The 23,986-nt window shown below is 49.9% G+C and overlaps 12 protein-coding genes across 16 annotated transcripts; 7 read left to right on the top strand and 5 right to left on the bottom strand.

Annotated features, from left to right (window-relative positions):
• Positions 1–593: 593 nt before the first annotated feature.
• PV10_03070 (uncharacterized protein) lies at positions 594–1,112 on the bottom strand (the record flags this gene model as incomplete). Its single annotated transcript, XM_016367466.1, has 1 exon — positions 594–1,112. The coding sequence occupies one exon, from the start codon at positions 1,110–1,112 to the stop codon at positions 594–596; it is 519 nt and encodes a 172-aa protein (XP_016226984.1).
• Positions 1,113–1,429: 317 nt separating this feature from the next.
• Positions 1,430–2,846, top strand: PV10_03069 (uncharacterized protein). Its single transcript, XM_016367465.1, has 2 exons — positions 1,430–1,539; positions 1,612–2,846. Exons 1-2 carry the CDS (start codon positions 1,537–1,539, stop codon positions 2,164–2,166), a joined length of 558 nt encoding a protein of 185 aa, XP_016226983.1. The 5' UTR covers positions 1,430–1,536; the 3' UTR covers positions 2,167–2,846.
• Positions 2,847–3,013: 167 nt separating this feature from the next.
• PV10_03068 (peptidyl-prolyl cis-trans isomerase B) lies at positions 3,014–4,234 on the top strand. 4 transcript variants are annotated; one of them, XM_016367461.1, is made up of 4 exons: positions 3,014–3,317; positions 3,379–3,644; positions 3,696–3,847; positions 3,940–4,234. In XM_016367461.1, exons 1-4 carry the CDS (start codon positions 3,117–3,119, stop codon positions 4,194–4,196), a joined length of 876 nt encoding a protein of 291 aa, XP_016226979.1. In that variant the 5' UTR covers positions 3,014–3,116; the 3' UTR covers positions 4,197–4,234. The 4 variants fall into 4 exon arrangements, with proteins under 4 accessions (XP_016226979.1, XP_016226981.1, XP_016226982.1 ...); XM_016367463.1 differs by having other exon boundaries at positions 3,696–3,885; XM_016367464.1 differs by having other exon boundaries at positions 3,696–3,907; positions 3,967–4,234.
• Positions 4,235–5,003: 769 nt separating this feature from the next.
• Positions 5,004–8,683, top strand: PV10_03067. Of its 2 annotated transcripts, XM_016367460.1 has the most exons (5): positions 5,004–5,334; positions 5,510–5,773; positions 5,828–7,161; positions 7,220–7,603; positions 7,664–8,683. In XM_016367460.1, exons 2-5 carry the CDS (start codon positions 5,553–5,555, stop codon positions 7,777–7,779), a joined length of 2,055 nt encoding a protein of 684 aa, XP_016226978.1. In that variant the 5' UTR covers positions 5,004–5,334; positions 5,510–5,552; the 3' UTR covers positions 7,780–8,683. The 2 variants fall into 2 exon arrangements, with proteins under 2 accessions (XP_016226978.1, XP_016226977.1); XM_016367459.1 differs by having other exon boundaries at positions 5,004–5,773.
• Positions 8,684–9,452: 769 nt separating this feature from the next.
• Positions 9,453–11,111, top strand: PV10_03066 (uncharacterized protein). Its single transcript, XM_016367458.1, has 4 exons — positions 9,453–9,695; positions 9,767–9,850; positions 9,943–10,182; positions 10,300–11,111. Exons 1-4 carry the CDS (start codon positions 9,561–9,563, stop codon positions 10,999–11,001), a joined length of 1,161 nt encoding a protein of 386 aa, XP_016226976.1. The 5' UTR covers positions 9,453–9,560; the 3' UTR covers positions 11,002–11,111.
• PV10_03065 (uncharacterized protein) lies at positions 11,079–13,160 on the bottom strand. The gene has a single exon (XM_016367457.1). It carries the CDS (start codon positions 12,991–12,993, stop codon positions 12,337–12,339), a length of 657 nt encoding a protein of 218 aa, XP_016226975.1. The 5' UTR covers positions 12,994–13,160; the 3' UTR covers positions 11,079–12,336.
• Positions 13,161–13,487: 327 nt separating this feature from the next.
• Positions 13,488–15,465, top strand: PV10_03064 (branched-chain amino acid aminotransferase). Its single transcript, XM_016367456.1, has 2 exons — positions 13,488–13,871; positions 13,949–15,465. Exons 1-2 carry the CDS (start codon positions 13,835–13,837, stop codon positions 15,049–15,051), a joined length of 1,140 nt encoding a protein of 379 aa, XP_016226974.1. The 5' UTR covers positions 13,488–13,834; the 3' UTR covers positions 15,052–15,465.
• Positions 15,466–15,606: 141 nt separating this feature from the next.
• On the bottom strand, positions 15,607–16,957 carry PV10_03063 (uncharacterized protein; the record flags this gene model as incomplete). The annotated part of the gene is made up of 2 exons (XM_016367455.1): positions 15,607–16,658; positions 16,723–16,957. 2 exons carry the CDS (start codon positions 16,955–16,957, stop codon positions 15,607–15,609), a joined length of 1,287 nt encoding a protein of 428 aa, XP_016226973.1.
• A 597-nt stretch (positions 16,958–17,554) lies between these two features.
• On the top strand, positions 17,555–19,001 carry PV10_03062 (uncharacterized protein). Its single transcript, XM_016367454.1, has 3 exons — positions 17,555–17,800; positions 18,126–18,430; positions 18,476–19,001. The coding sequence occupies exons 1-3, from the start codon at positions 17,783–17,785 to the stop codon at positions 18,636–18,638; spliced, it is 486 nt and encodes a 161-aa protein (XP_016226972.1). The 5' UTR covers positions 17,555–17,782; the 3' UTR covers positions 18,639–19,001.
• PV10_03061 (uncharacterized protein) lies at positions 18,909–19,699 on the bottom strand (the record flags this gene model as incomplete). The annotated part of the gene is made up of 2 exons (XM_016367453.1): positions 19,447–19,699; positions 18,909–19,391 (listed from the first exon to the last, which is right to left on the bottom strand). The coding sequence occupies exons 1-2, from the start codon at positions 19,627–19,629 to the stop codon at positions 18,909–18,911; spliced, it is 666 nt and encodes a 221-aa protein (XP_016226971.1). The 5' UTR covers positions 19,630–19,699.
• Positions 19,700–20,289: 590 nt separating this feature from the next.
• On the top strand, positions 20,290–21,637 carry PV10_03060 (uncharacterized protein). Its single transcript, XM_016367452.1, has one exon. It carries the CDS (start codon positions 20,363–20,365, stop codon positions 21,431–21,433), a length of 1,071 nt encoding a protein of 356 aa, XP_016226970.1. The 5' UTR covers positions 20,290–20,362; the 3' UTR covers positions 21,434–21,637.
• On the bottom strand, positions 21,064–23,749 carry PV10_03059 (uncharacterized protein; the record flags this gene model as incomplete). The annotated part of the gene is made up of 5 exons (XM_016367451.1): positions 21,064–21,979; positions 22,038–22,634; positions 22,690–23,081; positions 23,127–23,326; positions 23,392–23,749. The coding sequence occupies 5 exons, from the start codon at positions 23,747–23,749 to the stop codon at positions 21,442–21,444; spliced, it is 2,085 nt and encodes a 694-aa protein (XP_016226969.1). The 3' UTR covers positions 21,064–21,441.
• Between the last annotated feature and the right edge of the window lie 237 nt (positions 23,750–23,986).

Here is a 23,986-nt window from a genome sequence, read left to right as displayed (position 1 = left end):
GACGAATTTGTCATTCTAGTAGTACTGAGGCTGTCGCTGCCGCTGACGCCGGCAGCAACGACACTGCCGGACCAGATGGTACAAAAAGTACATCGGAATCCATAAGGTAACGGCCAATACTGGAATCAAAATCTGCAGCCACAGAGGGAAGGATGAATAATTGGCGGTCGATCGGATTGAGATAAGCCCGTGTTGGTAAGTTGTCCATGGCACTGATGGTGCCATTGTAATGGACTTCGTAACCAGACCAGCTCTTGGGCGATGATGTGGGCGCTTTCGAGCCTACACGAAAGACTCAAACGGACTGGGTCGGGTCTGAACACACTGATTAGTCGCATTTCTAATGAGGTTTCAGCCTACAACTTACTTGTCAGTCGACTTGTCAGTTGCAGGCCACGTTGTAGGCAGTCAAACTTGAGGCGAAGACTGCATTCTGCAGCCTTCAATTATGGTCGACAAGGATAAAAGGTCCAAGAGGACGAGATTTACTCAATGATTCTAGTTCCTGGTTTCTAGAAAGCGACGGTGGCGGTATGGCTGGGCGTCGAATGTAAACAATGACGCATTGTTGATAGGTGCACGGACGTTGAGCATCACAGCCACTTTCGGCCTGCTGCAGTGACTCGTTGCCTGAAAACGGGACTTTTGATCGAGTCACCAACGGTGTAGAAGGGATTCATCAAAGTTTTAACCCATGACTCAAAGATCTCATTCATAAATTGGCGAATGGCTTCTTCTGTCTGGGGGCTGGTCGGATTTTGTGGGATTGATGTTGATGAGATGGTCGAAGTGCGGCTCCCAGCGGAAGCATTGGTCATAGTGGTAGGCTGATGAAGCAACATGAATCGTACATTGGTTCCAGTAATGAAGCAACTAATGTGTGAGTTTGTGGGTGCATAGTTGTCGATCACTTTGAGCCACATGTTGGGACTGAGCCATTGAACTTCTTCCACCACATCCAAGGCTGCATGAACGATGAATTGGTTCATATAACGAGATGTCTCTCCATTGCGGAACCTCGCGACCCCGTCACCTCCACCCTTGGACGTGCCGAACGTCAATTCAAACAGTGGTGTGTCGGTTGGGGATATGATGACAAAGTAGTAGGACATTCTCGATGAAGAGGTCCAGCTTGCAGGACGCAGCAGTTACGTGGTCTGCCCTTGCACCTGGCTCAAAGATCAGCCAAGGCAATCGTACCAGAATTATGTTAGCGTCAATTAGAAAGCCGCAATATGAGTGTCTTTGTTGGTTTCCTTGTCGTCACATGGAACTCAAGGAGAGGAGAGTAGACACATGAGACGAACTCGAGAGCGCCAAGTGATATATTGCCTAAAGGGGGATAGAGGACTTGGCATACCTTTGACGATATCAAAGTGAAAGAATGTCACGTGGTTCAAATCATACTCATCTTGATCCATGGACAGTTCAACAAACGACTCGACTTCTCGTCTACTCGTTTGCGAGTAATAAAGCAAGACACCATGAAACTGTGAATTTTGGTGCCTGACTTGCAGCCTTTGACTACGAGTCAATATGGTAAGCACCGCAGGGTGTCTGTCAAGCGCGATTCTCTGCAAGAACTCACTGACGTTTGAGTGTGCATGGTAGGCTCCCCGAAATGTACCCTCGAGTCGCAAAGCTCTACCTACAAAGTCCATATTGAAGAAAACTACACATCAATCTCCATCAAATTCAGAATCGAGCTCTCTATTTCCACCCTCCAAAAAAGATAAGAGACTGATCAAACATGCACAATTGATGAATAAGGTGGCCAAAGCATCAGCTAAGAAGCCACGAAGAAGGAGACCGAATAAAAAACTCGTCACGACTCTCGATTCTCTCGCCGATGCGCTTCCAGACAGTGGGGAACAGGTGCCGAATTCCAGAGCGCAAGACCAGGTCAATATAATCCAACGCAAGAGTATGAAGTCGAAACCTGGGGCGATGAAGCGTAGAGAGAAACTTGACAAGAGTGAAAGAGATCGCTTTGCAAAGAATATGGCCCAGCTAGCTGGGTCGAATGGATCAGACGCTACTCATGGCGGCGACTTGCCTACTGGGACACCTACGGCCACTTCGACGACAAGTCGTTGGGCTGCTTTGAGAGGGTTTATTTCTCAAACGTTGGAGACAAGACCTGATTTGCAGACTGCAAAATCATGAACACCCTTCGACTGACGATGTATTATCACCTGCATATACTAGTCCCGGTGGAAATGCCTCAATGCTGTACCACGCACCTCCCCCGCCTCAAGGCGGTGGTTGATACATCGAATGTATCCTGCCCACCACCACAAACGAATCAGCAATTCACAGATTTCATGGATCAAGAAGAACATGGCATGTTGCATGCAGCAGCAGGGTATCGCAAAATCTCCAAGGCTCCAGTTTGAAACTAGGAATGATCACTGCTGGGACGAATCGATCGTGAAATGTCGCTTGCAGTGGTCGGAGAAGGTCTATCGGACCTCGGAGCCTCCAGAGGCGAGCTGATACAGAAGCACGTGTCGAGATCTGGCATGCTCAATCACAAAAGCGATCTGGGGAAGGACAAGGCGTCCATGCAAACATACTACCATGGCTGAGCGCACCGAAGGCTGCTACGGTAGAACAAGAAGTTCCCCTACGCATATTTAGGCGAGGCCTCTACCAGAGAGAAGCCACAGTAAAGGTGCAGCCACTTTTCAGAACCAGAGTCTTGGTTCTTAATAGACCAACCATGTAACAATAGTTGCTTGGAGTCAGATGATGACCCACCAGGTCGATCTCAAGGAGACTTTCAGAGACTACCAAAAGAAGAGTACAGACTTTCTCCAAGCAGCGATAATATCACTCCTCATGTCACTGTGGCACAAGTTATATTGGTTATGCAACTAATGTGACAAGCCTTAGACTCCGATCTTAGCGCAGGCCGATGATTCACGTGACCCGCGCTATGGCGAAGCAAGGGACCACGGTTCAGAGCTGGGTGCTTCAGGTGCAGGTCCAGCCCCGTCCCGCCGTGCCACTTGGACCGTCGAAACCAAGCCATCGATCTGTCCTGTCTTGATGCTCGCTCGTCTCTCAAGTTTCCCTCTCCCTTACCCATCTCTCTTCAAAGTGCCTCTAAGCCGATGATTTTCGACATGGCGAATCTCCAGCGGGTCTTCATTTCCTTGATGGTCATTTTGACCGCCACGTTCCTTTTCATGGGCCAAACTGCAGAAGCAGCCAAAGGGCCCAAGATCACCCACAAGGTCTATTTTGACATTACCCACGGTGATGAACCCCTAGGGAGAGTGGTCATGGGTCTGTACGGCAAGACTGTTCCCAAGGTAACTTGCTCCTCGTGTCCTGTCGATGTTGGAGGTCTTTGACTGACAAATGCTCCATTAGACTGCTGAGAACTTCCGTGCCCTTGCAACCGGCGAGAAAGGCTTTGGCTACGAGGGATCCGCCTTCCATCGAGTCATCAAGAACTTCATGATCCAGGGAGGTGACTTTACAAGAGGAGATGGCACTGGTGGAAAGTCCATCTATGGAGACAAGTTTGAAGATGAGAACTTCAAGTTGAAGCACACCAAGAAGGGCTTGTTGAGCATGGCGAACGCGGGCAAAAACACCAATGGCTCTCAGTTCTTCATCACCACCGTCGTCACCAGGTAAGGACCTTTGACGAAGGATGATGCAGCAATTACTGACTGGAGCAACAGCTGGCTCGATGGACGTCACGTGGTTTTTGGTGAGGTGCTGGAAGGCTACGATATTGTCGACAAGATCGAAAAAGTTGCCACCAGCTCTGGAGACAAACCAGTCAAGCAGGTCAAGATTGCGAAGAGTGGAGAGCTGGAGGTTCCAGCTGAAGGTATTCATGCCGAGCTTTAGATTTGAGGGCAGGGGATTGTACTGCTCTCGAACTTCAATCGTGAGAAACATGCACTGAGACCGTCTTGACAGAACCCCTTTATTCTGATGCACATCCAGAATACACGGTTGACGACAGTGCCGACCTGGCAAAAGACAAAAGTGAATTGGAGACACCAGCTAAGGAGGTGCCTGCCGCAGCTGATAGCACGAGTGCCGCTGAAGCCATTCTCACCCAGTCATATGTGCAGAAGGCTGTGGCATTTCTGGTGATCTTGACCATTATCTTCCTGGTCGTCCGCCGACGGAGGTCGACATATACAAAGCTGGACGAGAAAAGCATGGCTTAAACAGACTCATGAATGAATGCACCATGTTGACACACATACGGAGTACTCGCTTGTACAGATGTAGCCCCTTGTGCCCCTGCCTCGATAAACCGATAATCGCATCGTGTTGCCATGATATTGTCCCTATCTCAACAGACAAATATGACCAGACACGATATCTGCCCCTATCGACGAATCTGGTCCAGTTGGGGTTAGAATGGTCCCAAAGTGGGGTATGGCCTTGGCAATATTGTTCCTATTGGATGCTTGGTTGGTGATGAGATGTGCAGGGGAAAACCCTGACTGATCTTGGCCATCAATTGATCGTCATTTGCCGCTGAAGTCATGCCAGGACTGGCTGGAATGTTCTGATTCCCTTCGAAGGTCGGTGAGAGTTGAAACCAGGATATGCCATTTTGCAAATGGCAGTATTGCTCCCTAGTGTCTATGTAATAGCCTGGGTTATATGTCAGCTCCATGCTGGAATCGTTGTGATGCAGCATATCAACAGGAGGCAATTGTCTGAATATTGTTTCAAATGGCAAATCGTCATCAACCACCTGGGATAAGAACTCCATAGGCGTGAATGGGCAGGGGCTGTTTGGTTGTCCACCCAGAAGCCCCTCTGCTGCACCAAAGACCCAAAGTCCACGGTAGACCCTTGGTGGGCTTCCGTAGGCAGGCTCCGTGGGCCCTGGGGGGCCCTGTAAGCGGCACCGCAGTCCCAATCTCTGTCATTTGAGTGGCTACAGTAGTGATGGATGCACCGACTCATTCAACCAAAGAAAAAAAGTTCCTGCCTGCGCCTTTTTTCGTTTTCACAGTCTCGGAAAACTTCACACTAACCTCACATTTCCCTTTCTTCCTTTCCTCCTCTCCATCACATCCCACATCTCATCAACCTTGTTGTTGCAATTCAATAGCTCTACTGTCCTTCTCGTTCTGCCTTTCGTTTTACATCAGATAGACTTGGAGAGGCGTTTTGTGTCTCTCTTTATCTGTCTAGGACATTCGGAAAGGCCGTCTTCAATCGACACCAACAAACCTCGAACCACTCTCTACAGCCTCATTCCCACTCTATTCAAATCCATCCAAATCCATCACTTGGAACCCTCGCCCCAACCATACAGTTCGAATAGACCCAACCACAACCCATCTTGTACGCTGCTCTCTCTCCCTATCCTCTCCCAAGCGGTTCCCAACGCGAACAACTTGAGTTCCTCCTCGCCTCTCTGTTTCCGCCACCAGAAATTTCTAGAGATTTCTGCCGTTTGCAAAAGCATTCACTCCCAAGTCTGAGATCGACATCATCACTAACATATTTCTCCCCTCAGACTTTTAGTCGTTTCAAGATCCACCAGAACCAATTTCTTCAATATGGCTGATTCTTTGAACATGAACGGTCTCTCGATCAACGAGCAACCCCATCATGGCGGACCTCATCACGGCGGACGCGGAGGTCGTGCCTACATTCCTCCTCACCTTCGTGGCTCTTCCAACCGCGGCCCACCCCCTCCAATTAACCAGTTCGATGGAGCTGACCCTACTCCTGCTGGTGCTGCTGCTCAAGGTCTGAATGGCAGTGCCTGGGCCAACAAGTCAGTTTGATCTCCCTCAAAGTCCTCTCCACCGTGTACTAATCTCTGTTACAGTGGTGCTGCCACCAATGGCACTTGGGCAAGTGCACCTGACTTCAAACCCGGTCCCGGCGGCCCCGGCGGTCCTCCTCAGAGCAACGGCTGGGCTGGCCAGGGTGGTCCTCGTTCTTTCAATCCCAACGCCTACGGCGCACCTGGCGGCGGCTCATACGGTGGTGGTGGCGGTGGTAACTACGGCGCCAATCGTGGCTCTGGAGAAGGTCGCTGGCAAGATGGTCAACACATCCCTGGCCCATCGAACGCAAAGATCGAGCGTGAATTGTTTGGAATCCCCAATGATCCCACCAAGCAACAGACCGGTATCAATTTCGCCAACTACGACGACATCCCAGTCGAAGCCTCCGGCCAAAATGTTCCCGAGCCCGTCACTACCTTCACCAACCCTCCTCTCGATGACCACTTGATCAGCAACATCAAACTTGCCCACTACACCACCCCTACCCCTGTGCAGAAATACTCCATTCCCATCGTCATGGGTGGCAGAGATCTTATGGCTTGTGCTCAGACTGGTTCTGGCAAGACTGGCGGTTTCTTGTTCCCCATCCTTTCACAGGCTTACCAAACTGGCCCGTCGGTAAATCCTGCGTCCAGTGGTGGCTTCCGTCAACGCAAGGCTTTCCCAACCTCTTTGATCTTGGCTCCAACTCGTGAGTTGGTCTCTCAGATCTACGATGAAGCACGAAAGTTTGCCTATCGATCCTGGGTCAGACCTTGTGTCGTGTACGGTGGTGCCGACATTGGAACCCAACTTCGATCCATCGAGCGCGGCTGTGACCTCCTCGTTGCGACTCCCGGTCGTCTTGTCGATCTCATAGAGCGAGGTCGCATTTCCTTGGCCAACATCAAGTACCTGGTTCTCGACGAGGCTGATCGCATGCTTGACATGGGTTTCGAACCTCAGATCCGTCGTATCGTCGAGGGCGAGGACATGCCCAGCGTCGAAAACCGCCAAACCCTTATGTTTTCTGCAACATTCCCCCGAGACATTCAAATGTTGGCACGTGATTTCTTGAAGGACTACGTGTTCTTGTCGGTGGGCCGTGTTGGTTCAACATCCGAGAACATCACTCAAAAGGTGGAGTATGTCGAGGACAACGATAAGCGTTCCGTTCTGCTCGACATTCTCCATACCCATGCCGGCAACCTCACCCTGATCTTCGTCGAGACTAAACGCATGGCCGACACCTTGTCCGATTTCCTTATCAACCAAGGTTTCCCAGCGACTGCTATCCACGGCGATCGTACTCAGCGTGAGCGTGAGAGAGCATTGGAATTTTTCCGCAATGGTCGATGCCCAATCATGGTGGCCACAGCTGTTGCAGCCCGAGGTAAGTTTTTTCCAGCCAACCCTCTTGTTTCTGACCTTCATTGCTGACTCCCTACAAGGCTTGGACATACCCATGGTGACGCACGTGATCAACTACGATCTCCCTACCGACATTGACGACTATGTTCACCGTATTGGTCGTACTGGACGTGCAGGCAACACTGGTCTTTCGACTGCGTTCTTCAACCGCGGCAACCGTGGCATCGTCCGTGACCTGATTGAACTTCTTAAGGAAGCCCACCAGGAAGTCCCCTCATTTTTGGAGAACATCGCCCGCGAAAGCTCAGGATTTGGTGGTGGACGTGGTGGACGTGGACGTGGAGGTGCTGGTCGCGGATCTGCTGCTACTCGTGACGTCCGTCGTGGCCCCGGAGGCGGTATGGGCGGCGGATACGGCAGCAGCGGTGGCGGCTTTGGCGGTTCCTCTGGAGGCTACGGAGGCGGTAAGTACCACCATTGCTTTACCCCTGTCACTTTATATCGGTAGTACTAACAACTTACAGGCAGCTACGGCGGCAGCGGTGGTTACGGCGGTGGCTACGGCGGTGGCTATGGTGGTGGTGGTGGCGGCAGCTATGGCAACCCCGGCGGTGCTAGCGGCCCATCTTCCTGGTGGTAAACCGGTCGAAAAGGTCGACTGTGAATTCACTTTCCACCCAGCACTGTTTTTGTTTTTTCTTTTCGACAAATTCGCCACTTCGAGAACATTTGATTGTCGAAGACTGCCGACGTGTCGTCGAAGAGTGAGGATTGGTCTCACCACACTGACCACAACTCATGACCCAACGATGCAACGAGCATTATGTTTCGACCATAATACAGGCACAGCATGAACACATGATAGATAGCGTTGGCTTTTCCGATCGATTTTCAGATACCCCCACATGTCGAACTTTCCTCATGCAAATCGAGCATGATGTTATGCCATGAATGACCAACTCATCAACATTGGCGTCGGTTTGCAACGAAAGAGAGTCTTTTCGAGGCCAAGAAGCACCGAAATGAAAAGGGGTCTTTGGTTGAAAGAGGAGGCACAGGACGGATATGATCCATTAGGAGAAAACAGGATGAGGATCCTGAGCCTCTTTGACCATTCAACGAGACAACCCTTTCAACAGACACAAAAGTTTTGCATGCAGTTGGCTCTCTTTCGAACCACGGGATATGACGATCAAAATAGACTACATTCGACATGAATCAATGGAAACGAAACGAGCTTTGATGGGAGGCCGGGCGAGGAAAAATGGGACAGAGATCTGATGTGCAAAGCGTAATTCTCCAGGGTCACGACAGGACCGAAAAGTGGGAGAGAAAGAGACGATTACGACAGCAGATCTGCATATCCCGGTGTTTTCTTGGTCCCAAAAGCACGGCATCACAAGGAGCTTGTTTCTCGACTGTTTCGAGAACATCGGAACATTAGCCGTTCAGAGGAAAGGTCCTCGCTGGCTGGATTAGATCAGGCTTCAAGCAAACAAGTATTGATTAACACAAATGATTAACAAAAAGATTTTTCTATTGTATGCTGCCTCCATGATATCGGCCATTTCTCTGTTCGTGAGCGGCGATTTCGTGTTACAGAGACCTAATCATCCAACCATGCTGATTGTAGCCTATAGCAAGTTTGGTTCCTAAGTGGGCCATCGGCCGAGATGTCCGCATATAGTTATGGATGGTACAAATAAACCGCACCACTGAACGACCTGCATATGAAGACAGCGGTTAATTGAGTCGAGTCATGAAGAGGTACCTCTGTGTTTAACTCCATATAGCGCACGGAGTTTATCAAAGAGCGAACAGCGAGAGTAGACATCTTTGTCATCCGGAGGCTAAACTCCATGGTGGGGTGAAGGTCTTCTTCTCTTGGCTTCAATACGACCGTGTTGGTCCGGAGCCAAAGTGTCAGAGGGAATTGATCTATTCGTGGGTTTGCTCGCACCCTTCTTAGAGCTCGAGGGCTCGAAGGCCCCTCGGCCCTCTACTGTACCTGGCAGTTTTTAGTTCTTCGGTTGCGAAGCTCGAAATAATATGCGATTACCTCGTATGTCAGACTAAAAATCCAAATCCACTCTTAGACTTTGTGCCTCGCTTCTCAGCTACTCGGATTCTCAGACGTTCTACTCGTCATGATTTCCTGGTCTGCGAGTCATGTAGTCTTGTCTGTGCTTTACTTTTCGTGGTTGGCTATTTGCTCGGTAGAGTTGTGACCACCCCTGGGTGCTGGATGCCTGATGCTTCAAATATGTATATAACCACTCGCATGCCCGATGGTCTTCAACCAGAAGCACTCATCTTCCATCTAACGTCTTGAATACTACTTGACTCACTCACCAGTATCGTCCATTGAAAAATTGTTTTTCCACTTCTATCTTAATTCCATCAAATATCTAGTCTCCAACCATGGGTGATTTGTTTCAGCCAGCTCCTCCCCCACCCACCGAGTTGGGTCGGTATCAGATCCTCTCAAAAACCGCTGGTATCAGAGTCTCGCCACTATGTCTCGGTGCCATGTCTATTGGCAGTGCATGGAGTGGTGTAAGTCTTATTGATCCAATGATACAGTAAATGATTCTGGCTGACCATTGAATCTATTTGGGGAAATTTAGTTCATGGGAAGCATGAATAAGGAAGACTCATTCAAGCTTTTGGATGCCTTTGTCGAAGCTGGGGGCAACTTCATCGACACTGCCGTAAGTTCTGGAGACAGATGACCCCAGATTGGCCCAAGGCCCAGGGCCCAAAGCCCGAGGGTCATAGAAAGACATGTCTAACCCCAATGCAGAACAACTATCAGAATGAAGAGTCAGAAACATGGATTGGAGAATGGATGACGGAGCGAGGAATCCGTGACCGCATTGTGCTGGCAACTAAATACACCACGCCATATCGAAGCCACAAGCTCGGAAAGGCTGAGACGGTCAACTATGCCGGCAACCATAAGAAGAGTCTCCGTCTATCGGTGAGAGATTCGTTGGCGAAATTACAGACTGATTACATCGATCTGCTGTATCTTCATTGGTGGGTAAGTATAAGCAAGATCTAGCTACATTCCTGCGCCTTACCCGGTCCGTGGGTTTCTGGACGGCTTTGTTGCATGCAAAAAGAAACAAAAGGAATGAGACTGACTTTTCGAAATCAGGACCACACAACATCGATCGAAGAAGTCATGGACTCGTTACACCAGCTAGTTATGGACGGGAAGGTCCTCTACCTAGGTATCTCTGATACACCAGCCTGGATCGTGTCTGCCGCCAACACATACGCCGTATCTCACGGCAAGACTCCATTCTCCGTCTACCAAGGACGATGGAACGTGATTGTTCGAGATCTAGAACGAGACATTATCCCTATGGCCCGGCACTTTGGCATGGCGATTACACCATGGGACGTTGTTGGAGGCGGTAAATTCCAGACTAAGAAGCAGATTGAAGCCAGAAAAGCACAGGGAGAAGGCCTACGTAGCTTCATGGGCCCTAATCAGACTCCCGAGGAGGAGAAGATCTCTGAAGCATTGGCCAAGGTCGCTGCCGAGCATGGCATTGAGAGTATCACCGCCGTGGCCCTCGCCTATGTCATTCAAAAGACTCCCCATGTCTTCCCTATAATTGGCGGTCGCAAGGTCGAGCATCTCAAGGACAATATCCAGGCTTTGTCCATTCGCCTTACTCCCGAACAGGTCAAGTCTCTTGAGGATGTGGTCGCCTTCGACATCGGCTTCCCTTCGAACTTCATCGGCGTTGATCCTAAATGGACTGGCAGGAATGATTCCATGATCTCCTTGAGTGCGCCTCTGGCCTTCCCCACACCCAGCAAGGCTTTTGTCAAGGACAAAGATGAGTAGATAGGTACATACCTACTGTGTTTACATGCAAGTTCTGTCGATCACAGGGGTGTCGAGAGCAAGGATCTGTTGGTGTTGTTGATAGTAATTGCTTAGAATGTACATGCACAAATGAAAGAGATATTCTCGCATCTGATTCTCCAAATTAGACACGTTCTTTGATCAGGTCTGAGATACCTAGAAACTAGGTGTGTCACGTCCTGTCTCATCTGACTTCCAAGACCATTCACGGTATATAAGTAGACCACTAGATAAGTACAAAGCGAGACGTCTTGCTAGTCGAATGAAGAATTAAATTGCGAATGTCTTCTTTGTGACATTCCACCACGTGGCTGGTGGCCGGTGGCCGATGACTGGAGCATCTAGACCTTCTAGAACGAGAATCGAGACAAGGTAACAAAGAAGAACAAACCAAAAGTCATGGCTAGAAGCAAAACGTGGTCGATTCTGTCAGTTCGGGTCCACTTGTGACTCTCTTTCATCTCCAGGCCATCAATTTGTATTTCTGGGCTCGAGGCCCTCAGACGGGTTGATAGATTAGTCCGCCAACCGCAAAGGTTTTGCTGTTCACACGCAGAGCATTCAAAAACCATTCATCAAGAAAATCTGATAAGAACTTGACCACGAACTGTAGCTTGCTCAATTAACCCTCTCCAAACCAAACTTCGGCATCGATTTGCTCAAGGTTCAAATACTAGCTAGATATGTGCATCACCAGACGATATCTGTTCATCTGCCGCCATCCCGCCTCTCACAGATTTCGAAATGCCATCTGCGAGTCTGCAGGTACTCGAGGTTGCACCATAAAGGATTACAACTATCTGCTGCAAAATCCTTGCAAGAAATGTGCCAAGAGCGGAACATATCAAAGGGTTCCCGGTAATGGACTGGTCGAAGACGAGCAGGCACTCGAGACCGAATGGCATGTGCCAACCAGATGCTTTATTGATGTTGGATTCAGGAGCCTGAATCCCTTCGAGGAGGATCGGAATAAGGTGGCTGAGAAGGAAGAGGAATTGACACCAGAAAATGAAGAGCCACCCAGTTCACAAATGAGTCAAGACCAGGAGCAATCCAATATGTGCATGCGTATCGTGCGGCGGTTGGCCAAGAGACGAGCCAGTCCGTGCTGCAAGAGAGAAGCGCAGAGAGGAGCTTTCGAAACTTGTCGGCTGGAGAGTCGGCCAGATCGAATCAACGGATTCATCAAAGACGACTATTGTGAGTCCATAGTGTAGGAAGGGGTGGGTGGTGGGTTGAAGCCTGGGCACATCATCGGGTAGTTGGATTTAGCATGAATATATCCTGGTGATGTTTCACACTCTGTCAGAGACTTCAGCCTCCTCTTGTTGGGCCCTCTGTCTCAATCTCCACAGTATTGTGCTTGGATAATTCTCCTTTGGCAATTTTGTCACTCTTTGCTCCCGCGGCAGCAATTGCTTCTTTCTCGTCATCAGCGCAGCCACAATCATAAAAGTCACCAATGTTTGCGCAATCGAAGATAGGCTTGCCCTTGCGCTCATTGACCTGGTTATGAACAAAGCACGCCCAAGCGGCGGCACTCGATCGAGAAGACGTTTGAGGAGGGTATTTCTTCAAAAGTTTCTGAAAGTGCTGGGCGCATTCACCACAGGGATATAGTCGGGCGAAGAGGAACATGTACTGATTTAAGGCTTCGCTTTCATCAGGTGTTGGCTTGTCGGGGAATCTGGCCATAGTGGTATGAAGGACTTTCCATGCGGCACGACCTAGCTCTTCCTTGAGGGTTTCGTTGCCTAGCTTGCCCATGATGTTGTCGCCATGAATGACTGGAGGAGTGGGAGTGGAAACTTCAGGTAAAGGGTGAGGCGCAGGCTTTTGTGCAAATCCAAATCGGTCGGCATGGGATAGAGCTGAGACATCCCTATGGTGCCCAGAAGTATAAACAACATACCAAACGAACAAGGCAATGGCGGAGAGCACCACCATGCCAGCTGGAGGTGCTCGAGGCATTGTTGATGTTATGGGGAGGGAGACGTGGAAGTTGGATGGGTGTCAGGATAGGTGGAGGGTGACGAATAGGAATATGATAGGCGCTAGAATTGAGCCAACATATTGCATAACAAGACAGTCATAGAAAGGATAAAAGGAACCAGGAAGTAATTAAGCTGGAGAGAGATGAGGACAGAACATTAGCGGAGTGAACGGGAGAGACGCGGATGAGAGATCAGATATCAGGTGATTTGCACGTGCAGGTCATTATTAGGGAAGGAGGTTTAAAGTTTTAAGGGCGGTTTGCTCTTTCCTCTTCTAACAAAAGTGTCAATATTTCGATGCATAAAGCGGCAATAACGTAGCTAGTAACCAATTCCGTCAGTTGCTCGGCTCACATGCCATCTTGAGACTAGTGGCTTCTCCTCCACATTAAGCGGCAATGCGTCGGCAAGCTGGGGAAGCCGCGGGCCTCGACTTTGGACGGATTTCTTCATCCCTCCGACTTCGGTTGGGTCCAAGATCCTCGAATCACACGACAACCATAATAATACTATCGACACAGGAAGTCCAGAGTCCTCCAGGTTTATGATCTACGTTTGATCGCACTTCCTAAAGCATCAAAGCCTGTTGATAAGCAACTTGCGGCCCTTCTGACAACACCGTAGTAGGGTACGCCTTTAATCTCACCGCCCGCAGGCCAAACGTTCAACCCCACCAAAATCCTTCATCAGCCGCGGGTCCGAGGTGTGACTCTTGGATATCAAAATTCTTCCCAGCTTCTAGTCCACCACACTCTCCTTCCTCTCTATCGACGACGCCGTCTTCTCACCAGGTTTTCACTACTAGCTGGTCGCCCACAATGTCTTCCTTTCCTCCTCCCCCAGTCAGCACAATTGGTAAGTCCACATTCATCCTCTGCCGGCATCGGCACACTCTTCTCGATTGCTTACTCATTTTCTCCTTCATCTTATAGACTGGTCCAATGTTGGCTTCAAAGTAAGAGAAGTCAATGGACACATTGAGTCCACTTTCCGATATTCCTCGGGCGACAACCCAACCTGGAGCAAACCCAAATTCGTCCGCTCGCCGTATCTCTCTATCCATGGCATGGCCCCAGGTCTCAACTATGGTGTCCAATGCTACGAAGGCATGAAGGCCTTCCGCCAACCAGATGGAAACATCACCATCTTTCGTCCTGACCAAAACGCCCTGCGGATGCAACATTCCGCTAGCTACATCTCCGTCCCACCAGTGCCCGAGGCTCTTTTCGTCGAAGCAGTCAACTTGGCCGTTTCCGCCAACGCAGAGTTTGTCCCTCCTCACGAGACTGGTGCCGCCATGTACATTCGTCCTTTGCTCTTTGGCTCATCCGCACAACTTGGCCTCAACCCACCGGATGAATACACCTTTGTCGTCTTTGTCATGCCAACTGGAGTCTACCACGGTGTCCACGCTGTCGACGCCTTGATCCTCGAAGACTTTGACCGGGCTGCCCCTGAAGGTACCGGCTCCGCCAAAGTCGGCGGCAACTACGCTCCCGTGCTTCGTCACTCGGAGAAAGCGCGTGGTAAAGGCTATGGCATCACATTGCACCTCGACAGCAAAACACGTAGCGAGATTGACGAATTCTCAACCTCAGGGTTTCTAGGCGTGCGCAAGGACGACGACGGCAAGACGACGATCGTGGTGCCCGATTCCAAGAATGTCATCAAGTCGGTGACATCGGTTTCGGCGACCCAGATTGCAAAGGATTTGTTCGGGTATAATATCGAAACCCGGCCGATCCTATACAGCGAGTTATCCCAGTTCTCTGAAGTTATGGCCGCAGGCACCGCCGCCTCGTTGGTGCCAATCAAGAGCATTACCCTTGAAAGCAAAGGTGACAAATTCGACTATCCCGTCAACGAGGCTCTGGACCCTGGTCCAGTGTGCGCTCAACTGTTGACCACATTGAAGGGCATTCAACAAGGCAAGGTCAAGGACACTTTCGGGTGGAATTACCGCGTCACCCCGGTGCCAGAGGCCTTCATCACCGAGGCCAAGGCAGTAAATGGCGCTGTGGATTCGTTACCGTGAAGAAGGTGTCCGCGGGTTTGAGGAAGAGAAAGTGAGATGGTATGGTCGTGGCAATCTATCAATATTTGGGCCAGACGGGGTTCACGTCTGTCGAGGACTGATCCAAAAAAAAGAAAGACAAAAGGTTGGCTGCAATGTTACACAGTATAGGAAATGCTCGCGCCAAAAGTCCAGACTTGCAAGGGATCGATACCTATGGGATGTAGAAAAAGCATTTGAAATACTCTTGAACACGTTCAAATCAGTGTCATATGTTTTTTTCCCCTTCGCTTGACAATAATGGATGAACGTCTGTTCTTGGTTCTTTGGTGGCTCGACTAACAAGAAACTCCTTAACGGCCTCGCCATCGCCGTCATTCGTGTCATTCCCCTCAAGGTGTAGCCATACATAATATGAGCCATATTCCATCATTACCGACCATTGTATCCTGATGAGGGGTATCTTTTCGTGAATCATATACATACATCGGTTTTTTGCTATAGACCCCGTGTCGTGTGGAGGCCCAAGCCCATGTGAAAAGTGATAACTCGACTCCATTCTGTGATTCCCAAGACTCACTCGGGCATAGGCAGCTGGAAATCCTCATCATCCAATTTTGAATTGTCAAACGGAAAGAAATCAGCCTCGAAAAGATCGTCTGCGAGACCTTCTGCTTCGTCCTTGGCAATGTCTTCCTCTAGGAGCTCGTACTCCTTCAGTCGAAACCACATGTCGCTCTCTTCAGGTGGAGATCCATAAAGGTCTCGAAAGTCTCTGGGATGAATCATGGATTGGTCGATCTTGATGGGTTTGGAGACGGCGGCAGAGCCACTACGTTGGCTTGGAAGACCGCGTGGGATGATAGATGGCGCTTTCTTTGCTCGAGGAAATCCAATCGTGTTCTTCGAAATGGCCGCATGTCCTGAGCGACTGCTCAATGGTGCAGGAGTGGGAGTGGGAGTCTTGGTTCTATTGATGGGCAAATATCCTTTCTGTTTCTGCTCTGACGCTTTTGTTGACTTTGTGACTGCTGATGGTAAGCATGGTTGTGGTTCTGACAAGGCGGCAGCCGCGCTTCTGGCTTGCATCGAGTCGACTCGTGACAATGCAGGTCTCCGCCTCTTGGGTCCAGCAGCTATCATATCATTCACTTGCTTGTTCAACTCTTCAGACGTGGGAGCGGAAGGTTGGTCGAGACCTTTCAATGATTTCTGTTCCTCCTGCTTGAGCCACTGTTGATACTCTTCTTCTTCCCGTTTGAGTCGCAGTGAGACCCCAAACTCATCCTTGGGGGAATGTAGGTAGGTATCACAATAGTCTCTGACCGCTTCGTCCATCAAGGGATCGTGGATGACTTCTAGAGGGAGATCTGGCAGATCCACAGGCGGTGGAGGGGCGTATCCGTAGTCTATTTCATTGTCTTCTTGAGGTGGGTTTGTCAAGATGTCAATCTTGGTCGGTTCTGCCTGGGCGATGGTGATTTTCGAGCGAGCCGAACGACGTGCCGAGGAGTGCTTTTGAACGGTTTTGAGAGGTTTGTTGGTAAGTGGTGCCGGACCAGGGGTCTGAAAGGCACGAGACTTTGCATTTGTGGTCTTTTGTCCTAAGGGAGCTCGATTTCGAGGTCCTGCAAGATGTCAGTCTCTAATCTGCGGTCTGCCACTGTCAATTGAATGATGGCTCAATCCTACCTAATGGGGTGACAAAAGCAGCCTTGTCCAATTTGCCAGGTCCATCTTTGAGGAGTCCCTTCTGTCCATTAAATTCAAAGGGTCGGTTCTCATCATTCTTTGAAGCTCGAAAGGGTGTTTTCAAGTTTCCAGGAGTTTTGGGCTGTAACGCTCGGATGCCTTGGTTGAGAGGTTTCGCCGCGGCGGCGGCGCGGTGAGCGTGGGAGAGATTTTCTTGGTCTCGTGCGGCTAACATGATGCAGTTGAATTCATGAAGTGCTGTGTGATGTTTTGGGATCTGATTGTCGTAGGAAGAGTGTAGGTAGGCGAGTGGTTTTTGTGTTTTGGCTGAATTGGCAAAGGACAAGTGATGGACACGTGTAGTAGTAGAAGTCGATTCCATGGTCAAGGGATTTGCAATGTTGATGTTGGTTGTCCCTCGCAACCGGCAGTAGCCGCCAGGGCCTGGATTATTTGGGGAAGTGTCTCTGTGGGCAGTTTCTTCTCCTCGTAGGCGTCGTGGGCCCCTGACCCTTGGCTGTGAGAGTTGGAACGGTTGGGCAGCCTGGCAGCCTAGCAGACTCCAATTCCAGACCCTTGTTTCTTTAAATTCCCAGCAAGGGGAGGGTTGGTTGTGAGGGTGTCAAGGTGTCCCCCCCCCTAACCAATCCCCGGCCTGTTGTACGCCCAAACCAGACTGAGGCTCTCGTCCTCCCTCTGGGTCATCAATAATGCTGACGCCTGGAATATGCGTGTCCCCCCCAAGGCCTGCGCCCCTCGGCCCCTCCCCTCTTGGGTTCTGTGCTTCTCTGCCTATTCCCATTTGCATCCCACCAACACAAGCCACGGTTCACGCGGCCAGGGTTTCTTTACATGTCTGATCCCACCATGCCTGATTCACACAACCGTGACCTGCGCCATTCCGCTGACTTGTGACTTGACCTCCCTGCACTTGTGACCGCCGATTGCTTTCCTATCCACATCCAATTCTCTCTCAATCCTCAAGACCTAATTCAAACCATCTTTGATCACTACTTTGTTCTATTTGTCCAATACAGAATCACATCTTCCATATCTCACCATGGATCGCATCAAGGAGGTACGTTGAACCCCTTTCCTTCCCCTTTCATCTGCCCGATTTCTGTCCCAGCTGCACCTGCCTGCGATGCTGCTGCAACGCCATACAATGGGTGAATGCAGGCATCAGTGTGACTGCCTCAAGCCCTCACTTGATTGCCCAGTCACTGTTCTGCCGCACCTCGTCAGAATTGAAATCACCACCTTGATGCCGGACCATCCAACCACATTTCATTCCCTCATTCCCTTTGCTCAACACCACTTGTTCCGCACCATCCCCGCCCCTCCCACTATCTAAAACCCTACATTCCATAACCATGGCGTCCGCTTTGGCTAATTTCCAACAGAAAATGAACTCGCTCCGCATCGAGGCGGACGAGAACGCTGCCAAAGCCGAAGAACTCAAGGCCAAGGTCAAATCCCTCGAACAGGACAATCTCCAGAAGGAACAAGAAATCACTTCCCTCACCCACCGCAACCAATTGCTCGAGGGAGAGGTAGAGAAACTCGAAAGCTCGCTCAAGGCTGCCAAAGACGCCGCAGGCGAGTCGTCTCAACATTCTCAACAAAATGAGACCCTGACTCGAAGACTTCAACTTCTCGAGGAGGAGGCTGAGACATCAGACAAGACCTTGAGAGAGACCAACGAGAAGTAAGGTTCTTCACACCTCCCTCTTGCCGTCACTAACCCTTGTAGGTTGCGACAAACCGACGTCAAGGCCGGCCACTACGAACGTAAAGTTCAAGCCCTGGAACAGGCTCGAGACGAGTGGGAGGCCAAGTACGAAGAAATGTCCAAGAAATATGCCGACCTCCAGAAGGAATTGCAGGAATTGGAGCAGAGCATGGGCAACATCTAGACGCTTGGTCTCGAGAAAAGTGTTTGTTGGCCCGCCCTGTTGTTTGGTTTTGATGCCGATCCCCGGTGTGGGTAGGCATATGAGCGAAAGCATGATGAATAGAACCATGGCCATACCCCTCCCTCGTTGTCTCACGCAGAACGCAATGTAGGGCAGAGAAGAGCATGTACGAATGACCATTACCGATTATCCTACACCGTGTCGTGCTGGCATTCGTGATTCTCTGCGTCATCATCAATTGTTGTCATATTGAGCTTGTTCTGTACCAAACTAAGGCCCCTTGCGCCGTTCTTGAGCCTGCTTCCGGCCTCGAGACTTTTCTTTGACCCTTGTCACTCTTCGTTCCGCCTTGGACTCGTACCTGAAATTCCTCTTCTTTTTTCTGGCCTTGGCTTTGTCCTTGTCCTTTGGCTTTTCTTTGGTCCAAGTCCGCTTTTTTGTATCCGTCCCTTCGACTTGCTCTGACAGCGGGGGATCTTCAGGGTCATCTGTATCATTTTGATCCTGCTGGGCTTTGAATAAGCCTTCTTTCGAGACGTCCATGGCTTCTACCGTCACAGTAGTGTATTTATCTTCGTCAATGTATTCTGCCTCATGGTCCACCGGAGGCGGCTGCTCTTCGTCTTCCAGCCCGGCCCATTCATCGTCTGTTCCAGATCCCTCTGCTTCGACATGAGAATCATCGGCTGGGGCCAACATGGCATTCACTTCGGCGACATGCCTTTCAAGGTCCGCCTTTCGCTCTTCTCGTAACTATAACAATCTTGGTCAACGGTCGTCCCAGGATGAACGTGGTCAGAAACCTTACTTTTCTTCTCTCTTCTATTCTCTCGGCTCTCGCTCTCTTCTCCGCTGCTTCCTGGGCCTGTTTGGCCCTCTGCACCTTCCTCTTGTGGAATCCTGTCAGGTATTCTTGCCTCGCCGCCAGGTCAAAGTTGATTTCTTCCACCGCGCTGGGTTCTGTTTTCCGCCGTTTCGTCGGTGGAGGCATCTCAATTAGATCTTGAGTCTGACTTGTTTTATCGACACATGGGACACCTCCTACTGTGCCTTTGTGCGTGCAACAGCAGTCGTATTATTCTCTTCGTTAACCGGTTGTCGCCAACCGTTCTGCAACTTTTTGGGTGCAAACATGCCAAACAATCAGTTCGTCCGGATTCACTAGTCTATTTTGGATCTAGTGCCTTTCTGGCCATGAACTCTCACGTGATGCTCCTCATTCATCAAGAACTTCATCAACCTCAACCATAATTGTTGACTACGGAAGTGCAGCCATTTAGCTCTACAGCGACGGCTGCTCATGGTGTTCATGATCGGCCTCTCCACACGAGTAACGAGGTAGGTACAGTCGATGCGCTACCCCAAGAATGTCTCAGAATGACTGCCATTCGGAAACAACCAATCCTCCAGTGGTCTTGATATCATGAAATACATCTGTGCCCCCATACGACGCCCTTGAAACACGTGACATGCTTCCTAAGTAGAGTTGTAGCTGGGCTTTGCCGACATTTTCATGCTCCTACTAATAACCAATAAACTCAAGGTGCATCATCCGCCCTGTCACTAGAGTGAAACATTCAGAACTAAGTAGTATCTAAAAGTACTCATTTGTTTATTGCATATAGTGCAAATATCCCACGCAAAACCAATCCTTACCAGAAATACGATCATCATCGAATCGTGCATGACATCGCCATCCAGGATTACATATACATATACATGTCATGACTACAGTTCCAATCTTGAATTCTACTTCCTCGGTCGATGAGCTTTGGGATTCGGTCCCTTGGCAGGAGTATCACCCCTCGTCATCATCATCAGCAGCAGCATCATCGACATCATCGGCGGCGGCACCATCGCCGTCTTCACATCACATATGGCATAAGCACCAGATTCCATACTTATCCGGAGCGAACGCCTTACAACATCTCGACATTTGGATTCCGGTCGCCCAGAATTGCAGTCCACCAGAAAATCTATGTTCGTTACAAGGAACATGGGCAATCTACATTCACGGCGGAGCATGGCGTGACCCCGCCGTGACATCCTCATCTTTCATTCCTACACTAGAGCATTTATTCAAATCTCACGAATCGATTTTATCCAAAGTCGCGGGCTTTGCATCGATCAGTTATACATTATCGCCATATCCAAACCATCCTACAGATCCGTCACCGCCGAAAGATCCCTCCGTCCCTGTTGACAACAGTCGCATGGGTCGGCATCCGGATCATATCCTCGACGTGTTACGCGCATTGAGGTTCTTGCAAGTCAAGGCGGGATTTGGTGATGATTATGTCTTGTTGGGACATAGTTGTGGAGCAACGTTGGCATTTCAGGTTCTGGAAGATCAGGCAAGGTGGGGTATTGAGGCCAGCCGGTTGGGTGTAATAAAGCCGAAGAAAATCATCGGGTTGAGTGGACTATATGATCTCCCCGCTTTGATCAGAGATCCGGGTGAGAAGCATGCGGCCTGGAAGTGGATATATGAAGAGCTCACCAGGGGAGCTTTCGGTGGTGATGAGAAGACCTGGTACGACGCCAGTCCTGCTTCGGTGAAGGGCCGAGTGGAAGAGTGGGGACGGAATGACGGTCAGGTATTTCTGGTCCAGAGTAAGGAAGACTCGTTGGTCCCGTATCGACAAATGGAGGATTTCCTGCGGAGCTGGCAGAGCTCTAGAGCGTCAGGTGTTCAAGTCACTGAACTACCAGCATCTGGTGATCATGATGAATTATGGGAGAAGGGTGATCGCATAGCGGAGATTGTGGTCGAGGTTTTGCTACAAGAGCGATAAGTCTGAGATCATGGTACATCCCACACTAGATCTGTGTCAAAGTTGAAGTTCTCAGAAACCTGCATGGCGAAATTGTCCCAGCCAAATATGCCAAAGTCAAAGTCACCACCGCCATCGACAGGTAGTTGATTTGGATCAAAGACAAATGATTGCTGGAAATCGGCAGTCTCGTCCAGGTCACGCAAATTTTCTGGTAGTATTGACGCCAAATTTCCATTTGCAGTTGGCGAGTCTCCTCTTGAGGTCTGGACTGTGTCGGCTGATTGCATATCAACTGGATTTTGGCTAACATCGAAGGTCAAGATCTGGTTGACGTATTTGTTCTGCGACCGCCGTTTCTCTCGAGCAAGATGTTGACGGTGTCGTTGAATTGCATCGGCGAAACCGGTGAGAATTTCATAATAGTGTTCGGCCTGTGGACTATGAGGCGAGAGCTTCTTGAGCACTTCTCGCGCACCGTTGAATGCCTCGTCCATCTCGAACTTGGGTTCAGCTTGTGCAAACATGGAGAATCCAATGACTAAACCAGCCGCGAACATCCATGCCCTAATAATAGTTAGAATCATGTCTTCTCCTATGCTTCGAAAGAATTCAGAGAGCTTACTTGACGATGCACATGGCATTCATGAGCAGGCCGGATTGCAGAGCTTCATGGCATATCTGCGCCATGTACATTGCCGAGTCGACACATGCCTCAGCCATGTTCTCCACGTCAGCCGGCTTATTTTCTGCAGAGTCGGTTCCTGGAGTCTCCGCCACCCCGCCGGGCAGGTTCTCCATCAGGTGAGAGATGAGGAATGGTCGAGTGATGAGCATTACTGCAAAGTAGTAGATACATGCAACGTGAATATTCCCAATCACTCTTTCCTGATCTGCCACGGTGAGATGAGCATCAAAGACACGCGAGAATTGCTTGACATCTTTGGGAAGACTTGAACTCCAATCTCGAAGGCGCTTGAGATACTGTTCTGCCGATCGCAAGCTCATGGTGTTATCTGCATCAAGTGTTTGCATGATCTCGGCAATAAGAGAACAGGCTCCAAAACTGGCGTTGAGGGCCATGTCTCGCGGCTTGCCGGCGTGAACATGAAGACCATGGAAAGCAGCTGTATCGATGCGAATGGTTGGGGTAGAAACGGGTCTTCCAAGAATGGAGCTGACAACAATATCGAGAATTCGGAGACTCTTCAACGTCCGTAATCTAGATGGCGGATTAGCTGGAGAGTGCTCGACAAAATCAAACCGGGAACTCCTACCTGACGCTTTGGGTTGCCGGGGCGAAATGATGGTATTGTTCGGTGACATGTAAGCCCAGAGCAGAGGCCGCTTTGGCAGCAACACCAATGTACATAAAAGCGGCATTTCTTCGACAAGCCCCAAGCATGTAGAATGCCATAAGGAGGAAGCATCGAACCATGTCCAGGCAGGGGTCCTCGAGCATTCCAGCTAGTGCAGCTTTCTGAGCGCGAGTGAAATATCGAATGGCATACCGCGAATCGGTTGGAGATTGAGCTCGACACTGCCCACCAATGGCGACGATCAGGTCTAAAGCAATGGCAGAATAACCTTGAACATCATTTGGCGTACTAATTGTGTTGAGGTACGTATCGACTTCATCGCGCGAGTAAAGATCCAGGAGCCCGTTTGTCTTCATGTTGTCAGTCTTGAACTGCTTTATGTTGGAGAAACTTACGGATGCATGATAAGCCTCGACAAGAGTACGTTTATGTTGATCGTCCTCGGAAAAGTGACTAGAGCCGTCTTCGGGGCTATTGACCTCTAGCATATGATGTCGCCGATTGTTTTCGGTGAAGACTGACGGTCCCATCTGTTGGCGGATAGTATGGCGTAAAAATTGGAGGAACGACAGCGAGGCCGTCTTCCCAATGTATACTAAGAGAAAGACGAAACGGATTAATGACTAATGGAGGCACTTTGGTTTGTAGAAGCGAGCATACCTTGTTCGCCCTTTGAACTGAGGAGTAATCTGTCCCTGGTCAGCCTCTGCGGCATGGTTGAACTCTCAAGGAGTCGCGGAGTGGCGATGTCGCCATCCGATCTCATCGACTGAGGGGGTTGAGATGGTCGATTAGAGGCTGATTCTGAGGATTGGTTGGAGATGGACATGCGATGTTGCCGTTTGGGGGGAGGTTCCATCAGATCCGAGTCTTCATAGCTACATTGTGAATGTTTGTTCCGGCGGACGCAATTGGAGCATGGAAGCTGAGCATCGCAGCGCTTCTTGGAAGCCTTGCAGGTGAGACAGGCCTTTGCTGCTCGTTGTCTGTCCTCTGGGCGAACCTTGGGTCTCGGCATGATCAGTTCGGTCCCTATAACAATAAGAAACACATTTGGGGACCCTTCAAGTAGGCCAGCAGCACATATGAAGCGCTGTGGAGAAAATAGTTGTTGTCCGAGGAGTGTTATGGGTGGGTCAAGAATATTATAGTACGTATATCTTTCTGAGAAGACGGGAGAATGGATGATAAGAACCCTCCACGGTTGACGCTAGCTGGCTTTCAGTGATAAGGTGTGGGAGGAGTCTAGAGTTAT

The sequence above is a fragment of the Exophiala mesophila genome, assembly GCF_000836275.1.
Source record: "Exophiala mesophila strain CBS 40295 unplaced genomic scaffold supercont1.2, whole genome shotgun sequence".
NCBI classification, from domain to species: domain Eukaryota; kingdom Fungi; phylum Ascomycota; class Eurotiomycetes; order Chaetothyriales; family Herpotrichiellaceae; genus Exophiala; species Exophiala mesophila.
This window is presented reverse-complemented; position numbering and strand designations above follow the sequence as displayed.

Bases quoted from the DNA above. Each gene is read 5' to 3' on its own strand.
- PV10_03067 (XM_016367460.1), top strand. From the start codon at position 5,553: ATGGCTGATTCTTTGAACATGAACGGTCTCTCGATCAACGAGCAACCC. The intron at 7,162-7,219 runs GTAAGTTTTTTC...ACTCCCTACAAG, and splicing joins CACAGCTGTTGCAGCCCGAG to GCTTGGACATACCCATGGTG. The intron at 7,604-7,663 runs GTAAGTACCACC...AACAACTTACAG, and splicing joins CTCTGGAGGCTACGGAGGCG to GCAGCTACGGCGGCAGCGGT.
- PV10_03065 (XM_016367457.1), bottom strand. From the start codon at position 12,993: ATGCCTCGAGCACCTCCAGCTGGCATGGTGGTGCTCTCCGCCATTGCC.
- PV10_03060 (XM_016367452.1), top strand. From the start codon at position 20,363: ATGACTACAGTTCCAATCTTGAATTCTACTTCCTCGGTCGATGAGCTT.
- PV10_03068 (XM_016367461.1), top strand. From the start codon at position 3,117: ATGATTTTCGACATGGCGAATCTCCAGCGGGTCTTCATTTCCTTGATG. The intron at 3,318-3,378 runs GTAACTTGCTCC...ATGCTCCATTAG, and splicing joins ACGGCAAGACTGTTCCCAAG to ACTGCTGAGAACTTCCGTGC. The intron at 3,645-3,695 runs GTAAGGACCTTT...CTGGAGCAACAG, and splicing joins ATCACCACCGTCGTCACCAG to CTGGCTCGATGGACGTCACG.
- PV10_03062 (XM_016367454.1), top strand. The intron at 18,431-18,475 runs GTAAGGTTCTTC...TAACCCTTGTAG, and splicing joins TTGAGAGAGACCAACGAGAA to GTTGCGACAAACCGACGTCA.
- PV10_03064 (XM_016367456.1), top strand. From the start codon at position 13,835: ATGTCTTCCTTTCCTCCTCCCCCAGTCAGCACAATTG. The intron at 13,872-13,948 runs GTAAGTCCACAT...TTCATCTTATAG, and splicing joins TCCCCCAGTCAGCACAATTG to ACTGGTCCAATGTTGGCTTC.
- PV10_03066 (XM_016367458.1), top strand. From the start codon at position 9,561: ATGGGTGATTTGTTTCAGCCAGCTCCTCCCCCACCCACCGAGTTGGGT. The intron at 9,696-9,766 runs GTAAGTCTTATT...GGGGAAATTTAG, and splicing joins TTGGCAGTGCATGGAGTGGT to TTCATGGGAAGCATGAATAA. The intron at 9,851-9,942 runs GTAAGTTCTGGA...ACCCCAATGCAG, and splicing joins GCAACTTCATCGACACTGCC to AACAACTATCAGAATGAAGA.